Source organism: Lycorma delicatula, chromosome 3 (genome assembly GCF_047948215.1).
Source record: "Lycorma delicatula isolate Av1 chromosome 3, ASM4794821v1, whole genome shotgun sequence".
In the NCBI taxonomy this organism is placed as follows: Eukaryota; Metazoa; Arthropoda; class Insecta; order Hemiptera; family Fulgoridae; genus Lycorma; species Lycorma delicatula.
Window position 1 is genome coordinate 139,171,592 of NC_134457.1, and position 15,738 is coordinate 139,187,329.

The following is a 15,738-nucleotide window of genomic DNA, read 5'->3' on the forward strand; positions in this document are numbered from 1 at the left end:
GAGGAGTAAAACTACGTTTCTGAAATTTAAATGTTTCCTCCCCACAAATGTAACAAAAGCTGCTATGGGGGGGGGCGTATACAATTTATAGGAATTTAGCAAAATCACACAATATAGCAACACAACAAAAAATATTCACTACACATCTTGAATTCAAAAGATGAAATGTAAATTCAGAATATGTCATCACTTTTACAAACAATGATGACTAGGTCTGTAAGAAAATTTTTCTGCGGGCCCAGTGACTCCTCTTGCTGGCTGTTATAGGCGGTAAGAGAACAGTCTCGCGGGAGGCAGTCCAATTTTTTTGCAAATTTTGTGTTATAGCCTGAGTCAAACCAATAGATACATCGGCTAATGAGCGTGCGTAAGGAATGCTACATTTCCAAGGTAAATAATCTATTGACGTCAAAACGAAAGCAGGAGATTGAAGACCGGGGCCTTGCATCTTTGCAGGTCAGGTGGGACGAGTACCGCACAGGTCGCTACAGGCATGGTATATTTCCTATAGTGTCTAATTTAGGTGCGATTAGATGGATCTTCCCCAATCGGTATATCACGCAGTTTCTCTCCGGGCATAGTGCCTTTCGGACGAGTTTGGCTAGGTTTCATTTGGTGGATTCGAGTCAATGCTCGGATTGCGAGACTGATGATACAGTGGACCACGTCCTCTACGTCTGTCCCCGATACCAGTTCGAACGTTCACGAGCTATTAGGGAACTTGAGAGAATACATTCCTTTCTGGATATCCGTATCAACTGGATGATCCGCGAGGAATGGTCTATAGTGGCTGGTTTTCTACGCGCCCTTGGGTGTGTAGGTCTGCAGAGGGTGTTTAATCCAGGTACTCGATCGTGATAGGATCCCGGGTGGCTAGGGTTCCGGCTTTGGCATTGGATTGGTAGGAGGTAGGCGCATTGGCATCGTGCGACGGTTGTATTGATTGTGATTCGATTTGAGGCACTCGTTGGGGGGAGTGGCTGCGCTGCCGGGGTATGGTGGCCCGTGCGACCGGGGGCGTGGCTTCCCTGCTGATCGTGACTTGGTAATGCCACGCGGGACACCATGATGGGACCGGGTGGGAGTGTGGGGTTTGTCCCCGGCTCCTGCGCGGACCGGAATGAGGTTGCGTTCCCCTTTTTAGGTGACCTAAACTGGTCGACTTATTTGGGTGTAGGTCTGAATTTCTATGTTGCATAAAACACAATTTTGATTAGTAAGAGTGTAACACTGATTTAACTTTAAACTCGTTCGTTTTCTGAGGCAATCACAGTCACGAACGGTGCTGTCAAATCTGTACTAGGCGCGGGGTTTGTGCTTCCGCGGTTTCGGTTAGTTAGTTTGAGCGAATCATGTTAGATTGAATGTAAAGATGTCCGTTTGAGGTCCGTGAAGGCGAAATTTTATATGTATTTACAGATGCAAATGTCTGCCGAGGCATTTACATCGGTGGCATCCCGACCGAGGTCTGGCTGATGACTGTGAGACGTAGAGGGTCTAAAGACAATCTCTGGTAAAGCCCCTCAGGGCTTGGAATGGAGTGAGTGGTGTGGTGACCAGTAACGTCACAAGGTGGGTGTCTTCCCTCTACAAAGTTGGAATGTAAGAAAACCATCTTCTGATTCATTATAGATTTGCATCATCCAGTAGGTATGACTAATTGTATTGTTCTATGACATTGCAGACTTTCTTACATAACAAACTAATCATTTTTAAATGCTTAATCAATACAATCTTTTTATTCATTTCTTTATTATAAAATAAACCAACTAACTTAAAATAAATCAAATAACTTAATACTATAATTGCATAATTTCCATAACATATATAACATTGAACAGGGTGTAACTCAAAAACTAAGAGTGATAGAAAGATTCTGTCAGCAATTTTGAATTCAAGGGGTAAAAATACATACAGAAGTCACTTCTACCTGCTCTGGGGCAAAATTTTGAATACCAGTGAAATTGGAACATATGGAATTATGCAACACAGATATAACAAATGCACTATATCCTACAAAGCCATTACAACACAGTCATGAAACTGGAAGGGCTATATGCATCAGAATGCTTAAGACTCAAAAGGAGAAATACAAGAAACTGAGAAAAGAGAAAGGTAAACTACTCAGGAAAATATTAGAACAAGGAAAACAGAAGACAGCAGATGGAAAATACATATGTGCCTCTACAAACACACAGAGAGAGACCTTCGCAAACAACATGCAGAAGAGACGTGAAAAATTCTACAGACTCTTCATGAGAATGGAAGACTGACCAAAAGGATCTTCAACCCCCTTAACAACCATCTGGATTACACAAACGCAAAAGGACCGGGAGGAAATTAAAATTACAGAAGACAGAGATGAATTCAGGAAAATAATCAGCAGATTTAAGAACTTAAAAATCAAAAATCACAAACCAAGGACACCCGAGAACTGGATTGACAAACAGAAGAGGAATCATAGTGAAACATGAAAACGATTTGCAAAATAAAGAACAAGCTGCATAAATGAATGAATATATATATATATTTATTGTGTGTGTGTGTGTGTGTGTGTGTGTGTGTGTGTGTGTGTGTGTGTGTGTGTGTGTGTGTGTGTGTGTGTGTGTGTGTGTGTGTGTGTGTGTGTGTGTGTGTGTGTGTGTGTGTGTGTGTGTGTGTGTGTGTGTGTGTGTGTGTGTGTGTGTGTGTGTGTGTGTGTGTGTGTGTGTGTGTGTGTGTGTGTGTGTGTGTGTGTGTGTGTGTGTGTGTGTGTGTGTGTGTGTGTGTGTGTGTGTGTGTGTGTGTGTGTGTGTGTGTGTGTGTGTGTGTGTGTGTGTGTGTGTGTGTGTGTGTGTGTGTGTGTGTGTGTGTGTGTGTGTGTGTGTGTGTGTGTGTGTGTGTGTGTGTGTAACTTTATCTATCCATGATCTTATCCCTGTTTCAACATTAAATTCCATACTCCATTTTTAGCCCCATGCATAAAAAATATAAAACAGATAAAGTGTATTATAAATTTTTTTGTAAAGTATCTACAAAATCTCAAAGCTATATTCTAATTTTTGTAATGTCAATATTTTTAAAGTATTTAACTCTGCTTAGCTTCTTTACATAAATTTATTTTAAGAATTTAAATATAAATTAAATATAAAAATGATTAATAATAATTATTCATTATTATAATTAATTATTATTAACTAATAAATAAATAATATAAAAATTATTAATTAATAAATAAAATGATTAATAATAATTATTATTAATAATTAATTTAAAGAGTACACAATATTTTGATAATACAGCTACTGTCTAAGACAGAAAAAAAGATAGTTTGTGACAAGGAAGTTTTTGTTTACTTGATTCCTAAAATACTAGAATACAATGTTAAAGAATCAGAAGAATGGCAGATGATGAAGAGTGAGAAAGCATTAAGAATAAAACTAAACACAGCTTTTCTTGCCAGGAGTCGTAGCAAGGGACCCTAACAGCTTACAAAGAGGTTTTCCAAATGCTTTGTATAGTATGAATAACAAATGGATCAACATCGTGGACAGTCAGAGACAAGGGAAATAAATATTTGGATAAAATATTAAAAATATGCTTAACAGATGAGTGGAAAAAATGAGTAATGAAATATGAAAAAAATAATAAAAGAGCAAAATTTGTTAATCAAGAAGGAGGAAACAAATAATTTATATAAATATATATTGAATAAATATAAATGTAAATTTAATTTATTTTATAAATTCCAAGTAATAATTACATTAAGACTATTTAAAATTATTTTTAAAATGTTTCTCCAGTAGTAGTATAAATGGAGATTTTAATTCCAATTATACTAATTAACATATTTAATTATACTAATTAACATTTGTAATATTTCAGATTAACTAATAATTATATATTTGGCAAAAATGGCATAATTGAGTGAAATATTTGACTTCTAATTTTTAAATACCAGTTATTCAAAAAAATTGATTAAAAAATGTATATTTATAAACCTGTTTGAAAGTTTTAAAGGTAGATTCTAATTTTTTAGGTAGGAAGTCAGCTAAAGTTTTTAATGGAAACAACTGCAACACATTTTCACAAAGTTATCAAACGATAAAAAGGAACAAAATCTGTTATTATAAAACTGCCATAATGTATCTCTTAGAGAATGTTCTCAGACTGATTCACTGGACTCGTAATCAACGTACAACCAAAACTATTATAGGTAGAGACTTGAAATTTTCAGGGTACCTTCGTATCTTTAAGTAGGCTTGCCCTAATAAAGGATTTTGCGAAACTTTTGGATTTTAAGGGGTTCAAATCGATAAAAAAGTAAATTTCGCGATAACAGCGCTATCTGTTGGACGTAAAAGCAACATACGCTATACTATTTTTGCGATTCCATTGCAATGTTTCTGATATGTGTGTCAGTTATAAACTAAAAAACTACTGGACGATTTACGCGCGGGGAAGAAGGGAGAAAGGGAAAAATTGGAAAAGGGAAATAGGGAAAAAACGAAAAAGTAAAAGGGAAAAGGTTAAAAAGGGCATAAGGGGAAATTGACAAAAGAAAAACGGGGAAAAGGAAAAACGGGAAAAGGAAATGGAAAAGAGAAAAAAGAAAATAGGAAGAGAAAAAGGGAAATTGGGGAAGAGGAATGGGAAGGGGGAGGGAAGTAAGGGAAAGAGAAATGGGAGAAAAAAACGACAGAAAACGGGAAGCGAGAACGAAGCGACCCATGACCCTCTGATCGTGAAGCGCAAGTAGCCATAGAGCACGGGCGAAGCCGCGATGGGGATGCTAGATTTGGGATTGCAATAAATTTTTTGTTTAGCTTTATTGGACTTTTATATTGAACTACTTTAACTCATTCTTAAAATGGATTGGTCTAACAAATATTGTTCAATTTTCTTATCTTCCTTTTTTTGTTTTCCTTTATTTAAGTTTTTGGCAACAATTCATTGTTTATCGTACATTCCTTCAGTAATTTTCATAAAAATTTTAATTTACCATTTTATCAGGATTTAATGAAATCTAAATATAATATTGTTGGTTAAATATTCTTTATTTATAAAATGATAAGTTTGCTATTAAAAAAACATTGCGAGCGAAGCTACACCTATATTGTGGGCGAAGTCGCGACGGGGTACGCTAGTTTTAGAATAAAAAAATATTACATCAATAAAATATACTTAACTGTGACCGAAAAATTATACATGTTGGCAGCAACCTTGTATGAATACAGTATATAAATAATGTGAAAATATTATGTTTATGAAGGAAAACAACTAAATCCATGAATTTAATCCTAATAAAAGCAGTGCAAATATCTTATTTCCCTCATATTACTTTCACTTATTGCTTTTTGTATTTATTAATGCTTTCAAGTATATATTTTTTTTCACATCTAACATACTGTTATATTACAAACCATTTGTATATCAGTATTTTAAATCAGCAAAAGTCAAAAAATAAAACATTTCTATCAAATATGTCTTTCCAGATTTATTTACTAGCAAATATAAAAGAAGATTCCTTTTAAATTTAATTTTCACCAATTTTATTATATGCTATGCAAAGACAGGACGCTCATAAATTCTGTATCGTGGAAGACAAATATGAAAATACTGTCACTTAATCAATTTTAATACATCATCTTAAAAAAACAAATCATGAGTAAACAACTTCCTTTTTGTTATTCACTAATTAATTTTTCTTTCCAATGAAAAATGGTTTTAACATGAGAAAAATCAAAGCATTTAAAAATGGCCTAAGATTCATTCTAGTAGAAAATTAGATAAAATTGGAAAAAATGAAATACTGACTTATCCAACAATAACATTTAAAATCATACAAAATATAAAAAATTTCTTCCTTATAATCACAGCATAACAACTATTTTCAAGAAAGTGTGAACTTCATAACTACTAACAATAAACATAAATTAAACCTAAATTAAATACCACCCATAAATTAAATATAAAAAAATTTAATACAAAAATTAAAAAATTCTATTAAAAATTTTTATTAATGAAATCTTTATCTAAAAATACATAAAACAATCTGTTTTTCAAAAATTAAAAACTAACATCATAAAATGTAGCAGCACATACTCACCAAAAGAACATCCCACATTTCCCTTCTGGATTCAGGATCCATTCCTGATGTTGGTTCATCCAGCACAAGAACCTAAAAAAAACAGAAATTTAGAAAAACAAAAAAAATTAATTTAGAGTACACAATATTTTGATAATACACCTGTTGTTGAAGACAGAAAAAAAGATAATTTTTAACAAGAAAGTTTTTGTTTACTTGATTCCTAAAATACTTCAATAGAATGCTGAAGAATCAGAAGAATGGCAGGTGATGAGTAACGAAAGAGTGAGAAAAGCATTAAGGTTAAAAGTAATCAAGTTTTCTTGCCAAGAGGCTTAGCAAGGGACCCTGACAACTTACAAAGAGGTTCTCCAAATGCTTTGTGTGGTGTGAATAACAAATTAATCAGAATCATGGACAATCAGAGAAAAGAAAGATATACGAGGAGTGTGAGAAAATTATTGAGATTGATAACACTGCGTGCGATCTGGCAACGCTGTTTCTACCGGTCTGTGATAGACCGGTTTGTTCATCCCTTCCACAATCTCAGTACGAGTTTCAACTACGTTCAGTCAACACATTATTTTTGACAGCGCCATCAGTGAAGTTGTGTTTTTGTTGTATGTTACGAAAATGGAGCATCGGAATTTAGAGCAAGGTTGTACAATCAAGTTTTTTGTTTCCCCAAGTTAAACTTGGGGAATCTGCGAGTGTGACCTTTGAAAAGTTGAAACAGGGCTATGGGAAACATTGCTTATCAAGAGCACAAGATTTGCTGGCACAAATCATTTTTGGAAGGCCGAGAATACGTTGAAGATCAACCTCGCTCAGAGAGACCTTCAACTTCAAAATCTGACGAAAATGTTGAGCATGTGAGGGTTATTGTGAGATCAGACCGTCGTTTAACAATAAGCAAGATAAGTGAACAGTTAAATTTAAACACTTTCACCGTACATCAAATTTTGACAGACGATTTGGACATGCAAAAGGTTTGTGCGAAATTGGTGCCGAAAAACCTCAAAACGGAACAGAAGAACAATCGAAGAAACGTGTGCGTTGATCTTCTTGAGAGGATTGACAATGACCAAGAATTCTTCAATTGTGTGATCACAGGTTCCTCAACCCCCTTATTCACCTGATTTGAGTCCTTGTGATTTTTTCCTTTACCCAAAATTGAAACAAGTCTTAAAAGGACATCATTTTGGAACTCTGGAGAATACTGAAAAGACTGTGACCGACCAGTTAAAAGCCCTACTAGTTGAAGCCTTCCAGTGCTGCTACCAGGAGTAGGAACGACTCCACTGGTGTATAGCTGCCCAAGGGAACTACTTTTGTTTGAAAAAAATAAAAACTTTGGTAAGTAAAAAGTCAGTGTCATTACTTTTCTCACACACCTCGTGTATATATATATATATATATGGATAAAGTATTAAGAAGGTGATTAAACAGAAGAATGGAAAAAATGAGTAATGAAATATTAAAAATTTTGTTAATTAAGAAAGAGTAAAAGATCTTGGTTGGGACATATCGCACACAGAAATGACTTCAACAAAGGATCAGATAGAAAAATGATGGAAGGAAGAGAAAGACAAATGACTGAGATGTTTACACAATATAGAACTCGCCCCAGGAGGACAGTGCTCAAGACAGTGAGCGTCCAGTTAAACCATATTGAAAGACAAAAAATTCACCAAAGAAGAAGAAATTTTTAGCTAATTAATCTTTAATTAGAGGAAATTTATAAATTAATAATTACAACACCAGTTTAAAAATATCTTATTCTAATTAGACTGAAGCAAAAAGAATACTCTAAAAATCAATGTGCTTCACATAATAGATAGATAGTAACTTAGAAGGTACTTACACAAAAAAAAATATTCCTTACCTTAGGTTCAGCAATGAGGGATATAGCCAAAGACAATTTCCGTTTCATACCACCAGATAACTTATTGACTTTTACATTTGCTTTTTCTAATATATTTAGTGTCTGCAATAACTGGTGTCCACTTTTTCTGGCTTGATCAATGGAAAGACCTTTTAACTATAAAAAAAGTTTAAAAAAATCTCAATCATGGTTAACAGTTAAATATATATGAGTTTATTGAGTTTAGTTTGTTATATATATATATATAACAAACTAAATAAAATAAATCTATATATAAAACAAACTAAAATAAATCAGGCTTTATTGCATCAGAAAGAGTCTCATTACTCTTTCTGCTGTACAGCAGCACTGGCTTTATTGCATTAGAGAGATAGTTCTAACATCTCGATTCCCCCCCCGAGGGGAGAAGAACCCACCTCGTAGCGTGTCCGGTCGCTACACCACCCCCTCCGTTCCTAGCCAGCAGTGGCTTTAACGGAGATACTTCTAACAGCTACCACAATGTAGTTGTTAGAAGCTGCATTATAAATGAATTTTATCTATAAAAGTGAACCACCTCTCTCTTTTTTCTGTTTAGCCTCCGTAACCAATGTAATGTATTGCTTTAGAGGATGAATGAGGGTGATATGTGTAAATGTAAATGTGAACCACCTAATACTGTCAACTGACAAGTTGTATTTTATTACTAAGTCTGTCTACTCTTCTTGGTTTGTAATCATTACTATTATATACTAAGGCACTGATAATACCTATTTAACATAAAAAATAATCAGCAGCAAAATTTATTACTGGATTAAGACAAAAAAATAAAAACCAAAATTTATTTGATCCAAAAGACATTACTAAATTGGCAAATTGTATTTTATTTCTTTTAAAAGTTATTCTCCTAGAAATGTTGTTATAGCAGGAAGTGAAGACTTGTCATAACAGCATCAAAGGAGCCAATAGTTTTTGTGGCTATAATGTTGTTACACAGAGAGTTCAATTTAGACTTGAAAAATCTATTCATTTTTAACCTATTTAAAATGGGATAATATTGGGGTTTATATTAAAATTTATAATATTTTAGAATTTTAATGTAAGATAACTCTTAATAAAAATGTTTACTATACATAAAACATTTGAACATAAAGAAAAGAAACATACTTCATAGAAGAGAAGTAAAGATACCAGCATGTGAAAATATTTCCTTTAATAGTTTAGTTTTAAACACAATATTTTGACATCCATTACTATATTATAAAAACCACAATAAAATTCAACATTCACAAAAAAATTTAAAGTAATTATTTACACAATACACAGAATACACAAAAATACTTAACACAACACAGTCTTGTATTACTGTCTTCTTCATTTCCTTCTTCATTCAGGAATAAAATTCTCTCAATGTTAGCTTCATCACCAAAAGCTGCCGAAGTAGCTAGACTCATCATCAACCACTACATAAACATTGAAATTTGTTTCCTGAAGATACTACAGAATATTGAACTGTTTTATTTCCTGTGTCTTGCTATATCTTCACCATAAATACTGTTTCTGAGTTTATAACAAATCTAGTGTGTTCAGAATGAATTTTTTATTGCTGTACTTTCCCAATCTTTTTGCAGAAACCACACTATGTAATATAAACTACTTTTTTTAAATTACTAATAGATTTCTAATATTACTTAAATTACAAATAAAATGCCCAGAAATTTTATTTTGTAGATAACAAAAAACTATCATTATCATTAAAAGAAATTCTATCCACACAATCAGTAATGTAACACCTATGTGAAATGCACAATGCAATGGTTTTATCCAAATTTATAGTTAGATGGTTACAGTTCATCCAGGGAATAACCTTTCGAGCTACTCACATATAACTTTCCATTCCTTTTAAATAATTAAATTCAGATATAGATACAGTTGTGTTGTCTTCAAAAATGGTTACAATGAATGGCTTGAAATTATGAAGTAGGTCAATAATAAACAATAAAAAACCAATGGATTCAGAACACTTCTGAGCCACTTCATGATCTACATTTCTCTTGAAGAGCAAACCTAAATTTTACATATGCATTCTTATCAAAAGATGAAATTTCAACTACTGTTTACAGTTGGTAAGGTATGAGGAGTTAAACCAATTGTAAGCAGCTCTTCTGATACAACAGCTAATAGGTTTTTCATCAGTAAAAATGCGTAACTAAATCAAATGCACTGAGATCGCAACAAATTGAAAATGGAATTTTTTTGTTGTCAACAGAATTTAAGATATTTTATAAAAACTGGGAAATGGTTGCATTAGTAGACAAATTTTTTTCTAAAACCATGCTGAAAGTTTGTCAATAAGTTTTGCTTTTCAAAAAAGAACTGCAGGGATTGTTTACTAACCTCTCAAAAACATGGGTCCCTGGTATCATCAAGCAGACACCTAAGGAAACTATCTCACAGGAAGTTAATTAGAGATGAAATTGCTGCCAATTTAGCCAGGGACACAAGTAGTAATTGTGAGAGTGAAATTTTGGACTACCAAATAGATTCCATTCCATGGCAGACTCTACCTACACCTCAAAGATCTAAAGTGCCACAAACCCCCAACAATGCCTCCAATAATGTACTATTGTCAGATGGATTTGACAACCTTCTGCATTTATGTGAGTCAGATGAAAACTATCATACTTCTGCCTATTGTGCTGAATGGGATCAGTAACATTCTGAGGCTGTATGAAATATTGGAAACAGTTGTAACAAAGGATGATTTCAATAAGCAGCTAGTCAATGCCAAATAACCTCAAATTGTTTCAAGGAATTATGAGTTGGACAAAAGGATTATAGACTTAGTTCTTGACCAAGGGTTAATATGACCTATGTTCACAAGAAAGAACGAAAGAGCCTTTTGAGTTGTTGTCAGGAACCTATACTACTCCATCCCAGAGGGAATACAGAGGGATACAGGAGCATGGTCATTGGAGTCAGAAATATAATGAATGCTCATCAAAGAATAACAAAGGATCTGACATCAGTGTTTTTTGTAAAATTCAAGCCCCAAAAAAACATTAGAGGTATCTTTAACTTGAAGTATCTAGCTAACTGCAGTCTTCCATTGGTGAAACACCAAGAAAGCTGCCAGGTTTAGCAATTCATGTGCAACCAGCTGTACTGCCACACAAAAAATAATTACATGCGACCCTTCTGTTGCATGAAGTGTGCAGAAAGACATTAGGAGAGCAGAATGTCCAGAAAAGGATAGAAGCAAGCCAGCTAGTTATGCTCTGTTTCAGTCAGACCAGCCAGCCAACTACAAGGGTTACAGAGTATATAGGGTAGGATCCTAGAAAGGAAATAGAGAACAAAGTAAATCATAGTTCTGAAAATAATGCTCGAATCGAATTTATGAACTGGCAGTCATCTGGTTTTGACTCACATACTTCCAATTTCCCTTCCCTGAGGCAAGAAACAGCTAGCAATTTAGGTGCCTATTCCTAAAGTACTCTCCTCAGATCGTATGCTTCGGCAGTAATTCGTCGCAGCTATGGGAATGGTAAGGACTAACTGGAGAAGCTGTCCTCCAAAATAGACTTCCTACTCAAAAGCCTAATAAGCTTACTGACCCAAGTGATTGCAAAAATCTGCTCATGACTAACTTTCTAATGATTGTTATGTCGAGTTAATTAACAGGAAGAGTTAAAATCTCTGGCACTTGCCTAATCATTGCATTTCATACTTATATCAGAAAAACATTTCACTGACTGGAATTACTTCCCAATTCATGGTTTCTCTGCATATACAACAAATCATCCAGATGACAGAGCAATTGGGAGTACTCTGTTAGTTAAAAGCTCCTTGAGGCATCATCAACTACCTGCATTCAGCACAGTTCATGAACTGGCTGATGCCCATCAGATTATCACTGGTGTACTGTTCTCATTGCCATGCGATAATGAGGGAATTGTTCTTGAAATTTTTTGGTACCTTAGGTTCCCAGTTTATCTCAGGGATGACTGGAGCACGAAGCATTCTGTTTAGGGGTCCTGGCTTGCAACAACTCAAGGAAGAACGTTAAGGAATTGCATTCTCAATCTTCATCTCAACATGGTCTCAGGGTTACAACCTACTTTCTGGCCTACAGATCAACTAAAATACAGGACTTAATAAACTTCTACATCATTTTGGGTATGTCGTCTCTATACATTTTGGTTCAAAATAGTTAAGATTCCACTTCAGAACCTGTTCTACTCACCTTAAGTACAATGGTGATTAGAAAGAGGAGGTCACCTATTCTTCACAACAACAAAATAAACTGGAACTTATATCAGAGCTGGATTGTAGAAGAGCTTTTTAAACTGGTACCATTGAAATGTTCTCATGATGTTAATTATGCCATGTATTATCTAATGTCAACCATGCGAGAAAGAGCCTGGTGATCAACACTTGAGGAAATATATGAAGGGAAGAAAGGAACATACTATCCGAGAGAGGTTATGGACCTTATTAACCTTTTTGAGACTGGCATCATGCTTAAATGACTACAGTACGGTTGCTTAAATCCACACAGACTACGGTTGCTACCTAAATGAGTGCTCCTCCCAGGTCAGATAGAATGGTGAGTTTTCTGGATGACATGCTCTGTCTTAGGACCAATCCTATACATGATTTTTAACTGCAGACCTTTCAGCTCCAGATATTGTAACAGTTGCCTCACTTTCTGACCATTGACGATAACAGTACTTGGCCTCAATGAAGCTAATTGGTGTTACACCTGATAAGCGAGTGGCTAGCAAATGGAGGATAAAAGTAAATCCAAATAAGTCAAATAATATTATGTTTGCATTGAGGAGGGGTGAATGTCTCGAAGTCCACCTGGACTGAGTCGTCATCCCGTACTGTGAGTTCAGTACCATGAACTCTACCTTGATAGTCATTTAATGTGGAAGTACCACATGAAAGAGAAAAGGAAGCAATTTAAAACAAAGTACAAGAGACTTTACTGGTTCTTTGGTAGAAAGTCACACTTGTTGTCCAATAAACATTAGATATAAAAAGTAATTCTAAAATCAGTTTGGACATGTAGAATATAGCTATGGGACACGAAGTCCAAAATTATCAATGAAATTATATAATACTTTCAGTACAAGTTGGTGAGATCCATTGCAGAAGCACCAAGATTTGTTCAGAATGAGGAAATTCAAGATTATCTTTGACTGCCTTACGTTCATGGAGATCTCAAATGGTTTGTTTTAAGTCACAGATAGTGATTAAAAAGTCATGTGAACTTTCTAGCAGTCAATCTTCTTAGGTCTCCTATAGCATTGCTACTTCCTCCGAGTCAGTTGGCAATTATCAGTGAAGATGTGTGGCCAGATGTCTAGACATCTATTATATATATATATATATTTGTGTATGTGGGTGTGTCTGTCTGTCTGTTTTATTGAGAGTGTTCGCTGGAAACCCCTCTTCACATACTTTTTGTAATGCAGTTTATTTGTGGCTCCTTAATCAGAATTGATTGTAAATACACGATTTGTAAGACAAAAAAATTGATTTTTCATAACTTTTTTAGAAAATATGGAAAAATTGGTTATAATTTTATAAATTAAGTGCAAAACCTTTCCTTAAGGAGAAGATTAACAACAAAAGTCTTGACAGCTAGGGAAAACTTTGCTGCTGAAAGATTCATTAATTAGATTTATGAGGAGGATAACAATAGGATCTATGACTGCTTTTAAAATATTTCCAGGAATATCATCAATTCACATGGAATATTTACTCTTTATATTTAAAATACAAGTTTTAAACTCACATGGTTTTGTTTAAAATGGACAAATACCATTGTTATTTGAAAAACTGGAAAAGTTATTAATGAGTTATCTGCTATTTGAATTAGGAATAAGATAACAGAAGTCGAGTCCTTTTGTATTTTTGGTGAAGTTACCTGACCTCTTTTTTTCAAATCCACTTCCACATTTAATAATTGTTGCATGGTTTTAGATTTGTTGTTTAATTAAGTATTAAATTATCTTTTAGCAGTACATATAGCTTTATTATAAATTCATTTGTGATTGTCAAATAATTCATCACATAATTCAAAGGTCAGACAGTTTCAGTTTATTCTATAAAATCTTTTTTCTGCTGATGCTACTTGTCTATATGTTGTAAATACAATTAATTTTTTCTCCTTTTATAGTTATCAATATTATACCAATGCCTCCAGCGTTTTATTATCAGCCCTATCATCAGTGTCTAAACTGCCATAATTTCAAGTTTTCCCAGGCTAGCATTATCCGCTGTCCAGTGAATTTTTAATGTTATAATCTACTGATTCATTGTACTAAACATTTATTTTACTATTAAATTAAGGTGGCACATACAAACAGCATCTTAATTTTTTAAAAACAATGTTTGGATAAAAATTGGCTTTTATTTTGACAATTGTGTAATATAATAATAAATCCTTATTAAGATATCAGCATCTGTGTGTTTCATAAAGAAGGTTTTAAACACAAAATCCTAGTCAGGCTTGATGATTTTCATGCTAATATAATCATTTATCATCATAAGCAACAGTAATAGATTAATCATTTTTAATCATTGTAAATGAATAAATAAAATAAATTATAAAAACTAAGTGTTGCAGAATACAAAGTCAAGACTGTTCTTTCGTTCTTCAAAATGACTTTTCAAATTTTTTTCCATTTTATGAAATTTTTTCTTTCTTCTTAAAAAGAACACCGATTTATTAATTAAACTTAAAAATTTTAATGGTACTAACTTACGACAATAAAATTTAAAACAATTTTTCATAACAAGAACTGATAACCAGTTATGTGTAACAATAAATGATTAGATAGTTATGCGTATAATCTTAAACAGTAAATTTATGATCATCATTAAATACTAAATTACACTACATATCTTAATGTATTAAATAAAGAATTAAAATATTGAAACATACCATTCCAAAGAAAAGAAGATGTTCAATTACAGTGAAGTATGAAAAAAGCATGTTATGTTGTGGACACAATCCCAAATCTTGTCTAAATTCATCCATATTATCAAAGACATTTATGCATTTTGTATCAGATATGTGTTTAAGTATTGTGCCAGAGGTAGGTGAATACATTCCTGAGAAACATTTAATTTGACACCAAAATAAATTAAATGTGAAACAAGTTAGATAAAAAGAATATAATTACCAATCTAAACGCCATATTTTTGTATATATTATGATCACTTTCAATGGACTAAATTTATACAGTTAACTGGTCTGATCATTGTTTACTGTTACATATATAATCAATTGGTTATGACTTGCTTATAAGTGTCACCAACCATTTTATACTATCGCTTTTACACAGCTATTAGATATTTACAACCCCTTGCTGAAGTGTTTCATTCATTTTCTAGTTCTCATTACCTTGTAGTATATGTAGAAGTTCATCTTTTGTAAAAAAAAATGTACGTGGCCAAAAAAATTTGTCCTCACTTAATGCACACGTATATGCAAAGTTTTTTTACAGTTTTTAATGGTCAACACACAGTGTTGACCATTAAAAACTGTAAAAAACTTTAGGTTCAAGTATACTTTGTAGTAACAGTGCATGCTGCATGCACAATCTTCTGCAGTTATTAGATATATAGATAGATATAGATATTAATAGCTTCCTCATTCCCTCTTTAAGAGATTTCTCTTACCACTGTTTATGGTGAAGAAAAATAAAACAATCGCTGGGCGGTAAGTCAGGGCTAAAGTCAAAATTTTTTATATATATATATATACACCCACACACATATATAACAGGAG

At 33.5% G+C, this 15,738-nt stretch overlaps 1 protein-coding gene across 1 annotated transcript in view; it reads right to left on the reverse strand.

Annotated features, from left to right (window-relative positions):
• The window catches only part of LOC142320987 (phospholipid-transporting ATPase ABCA3-like), a 109,489-nt gene that overhangs the window by 71,384 nt on the left and 22,367 nt on the right, over positions 1-15,738 (reverse strand). Inside the window, exons 7-9 of the mRNA XM_075358987.1 lie at positions 14,890-15,059; positions 7,953-8,108; positions 6,089-6,160 (exon numbers count right to left, since the gene is read on the reverse strand). Of these exons, the coding sequence (XP_075215102.1) occupies positions 6,089-6,160; positions 7,953-8,108; positions 14,890-15,059 (398 nt within the window). The remainder of the gene's footprint in view (positions 1-6,088; positions 6,161-7,952; positions 8,109-14,889; positions 15,060-15,738) is intronic.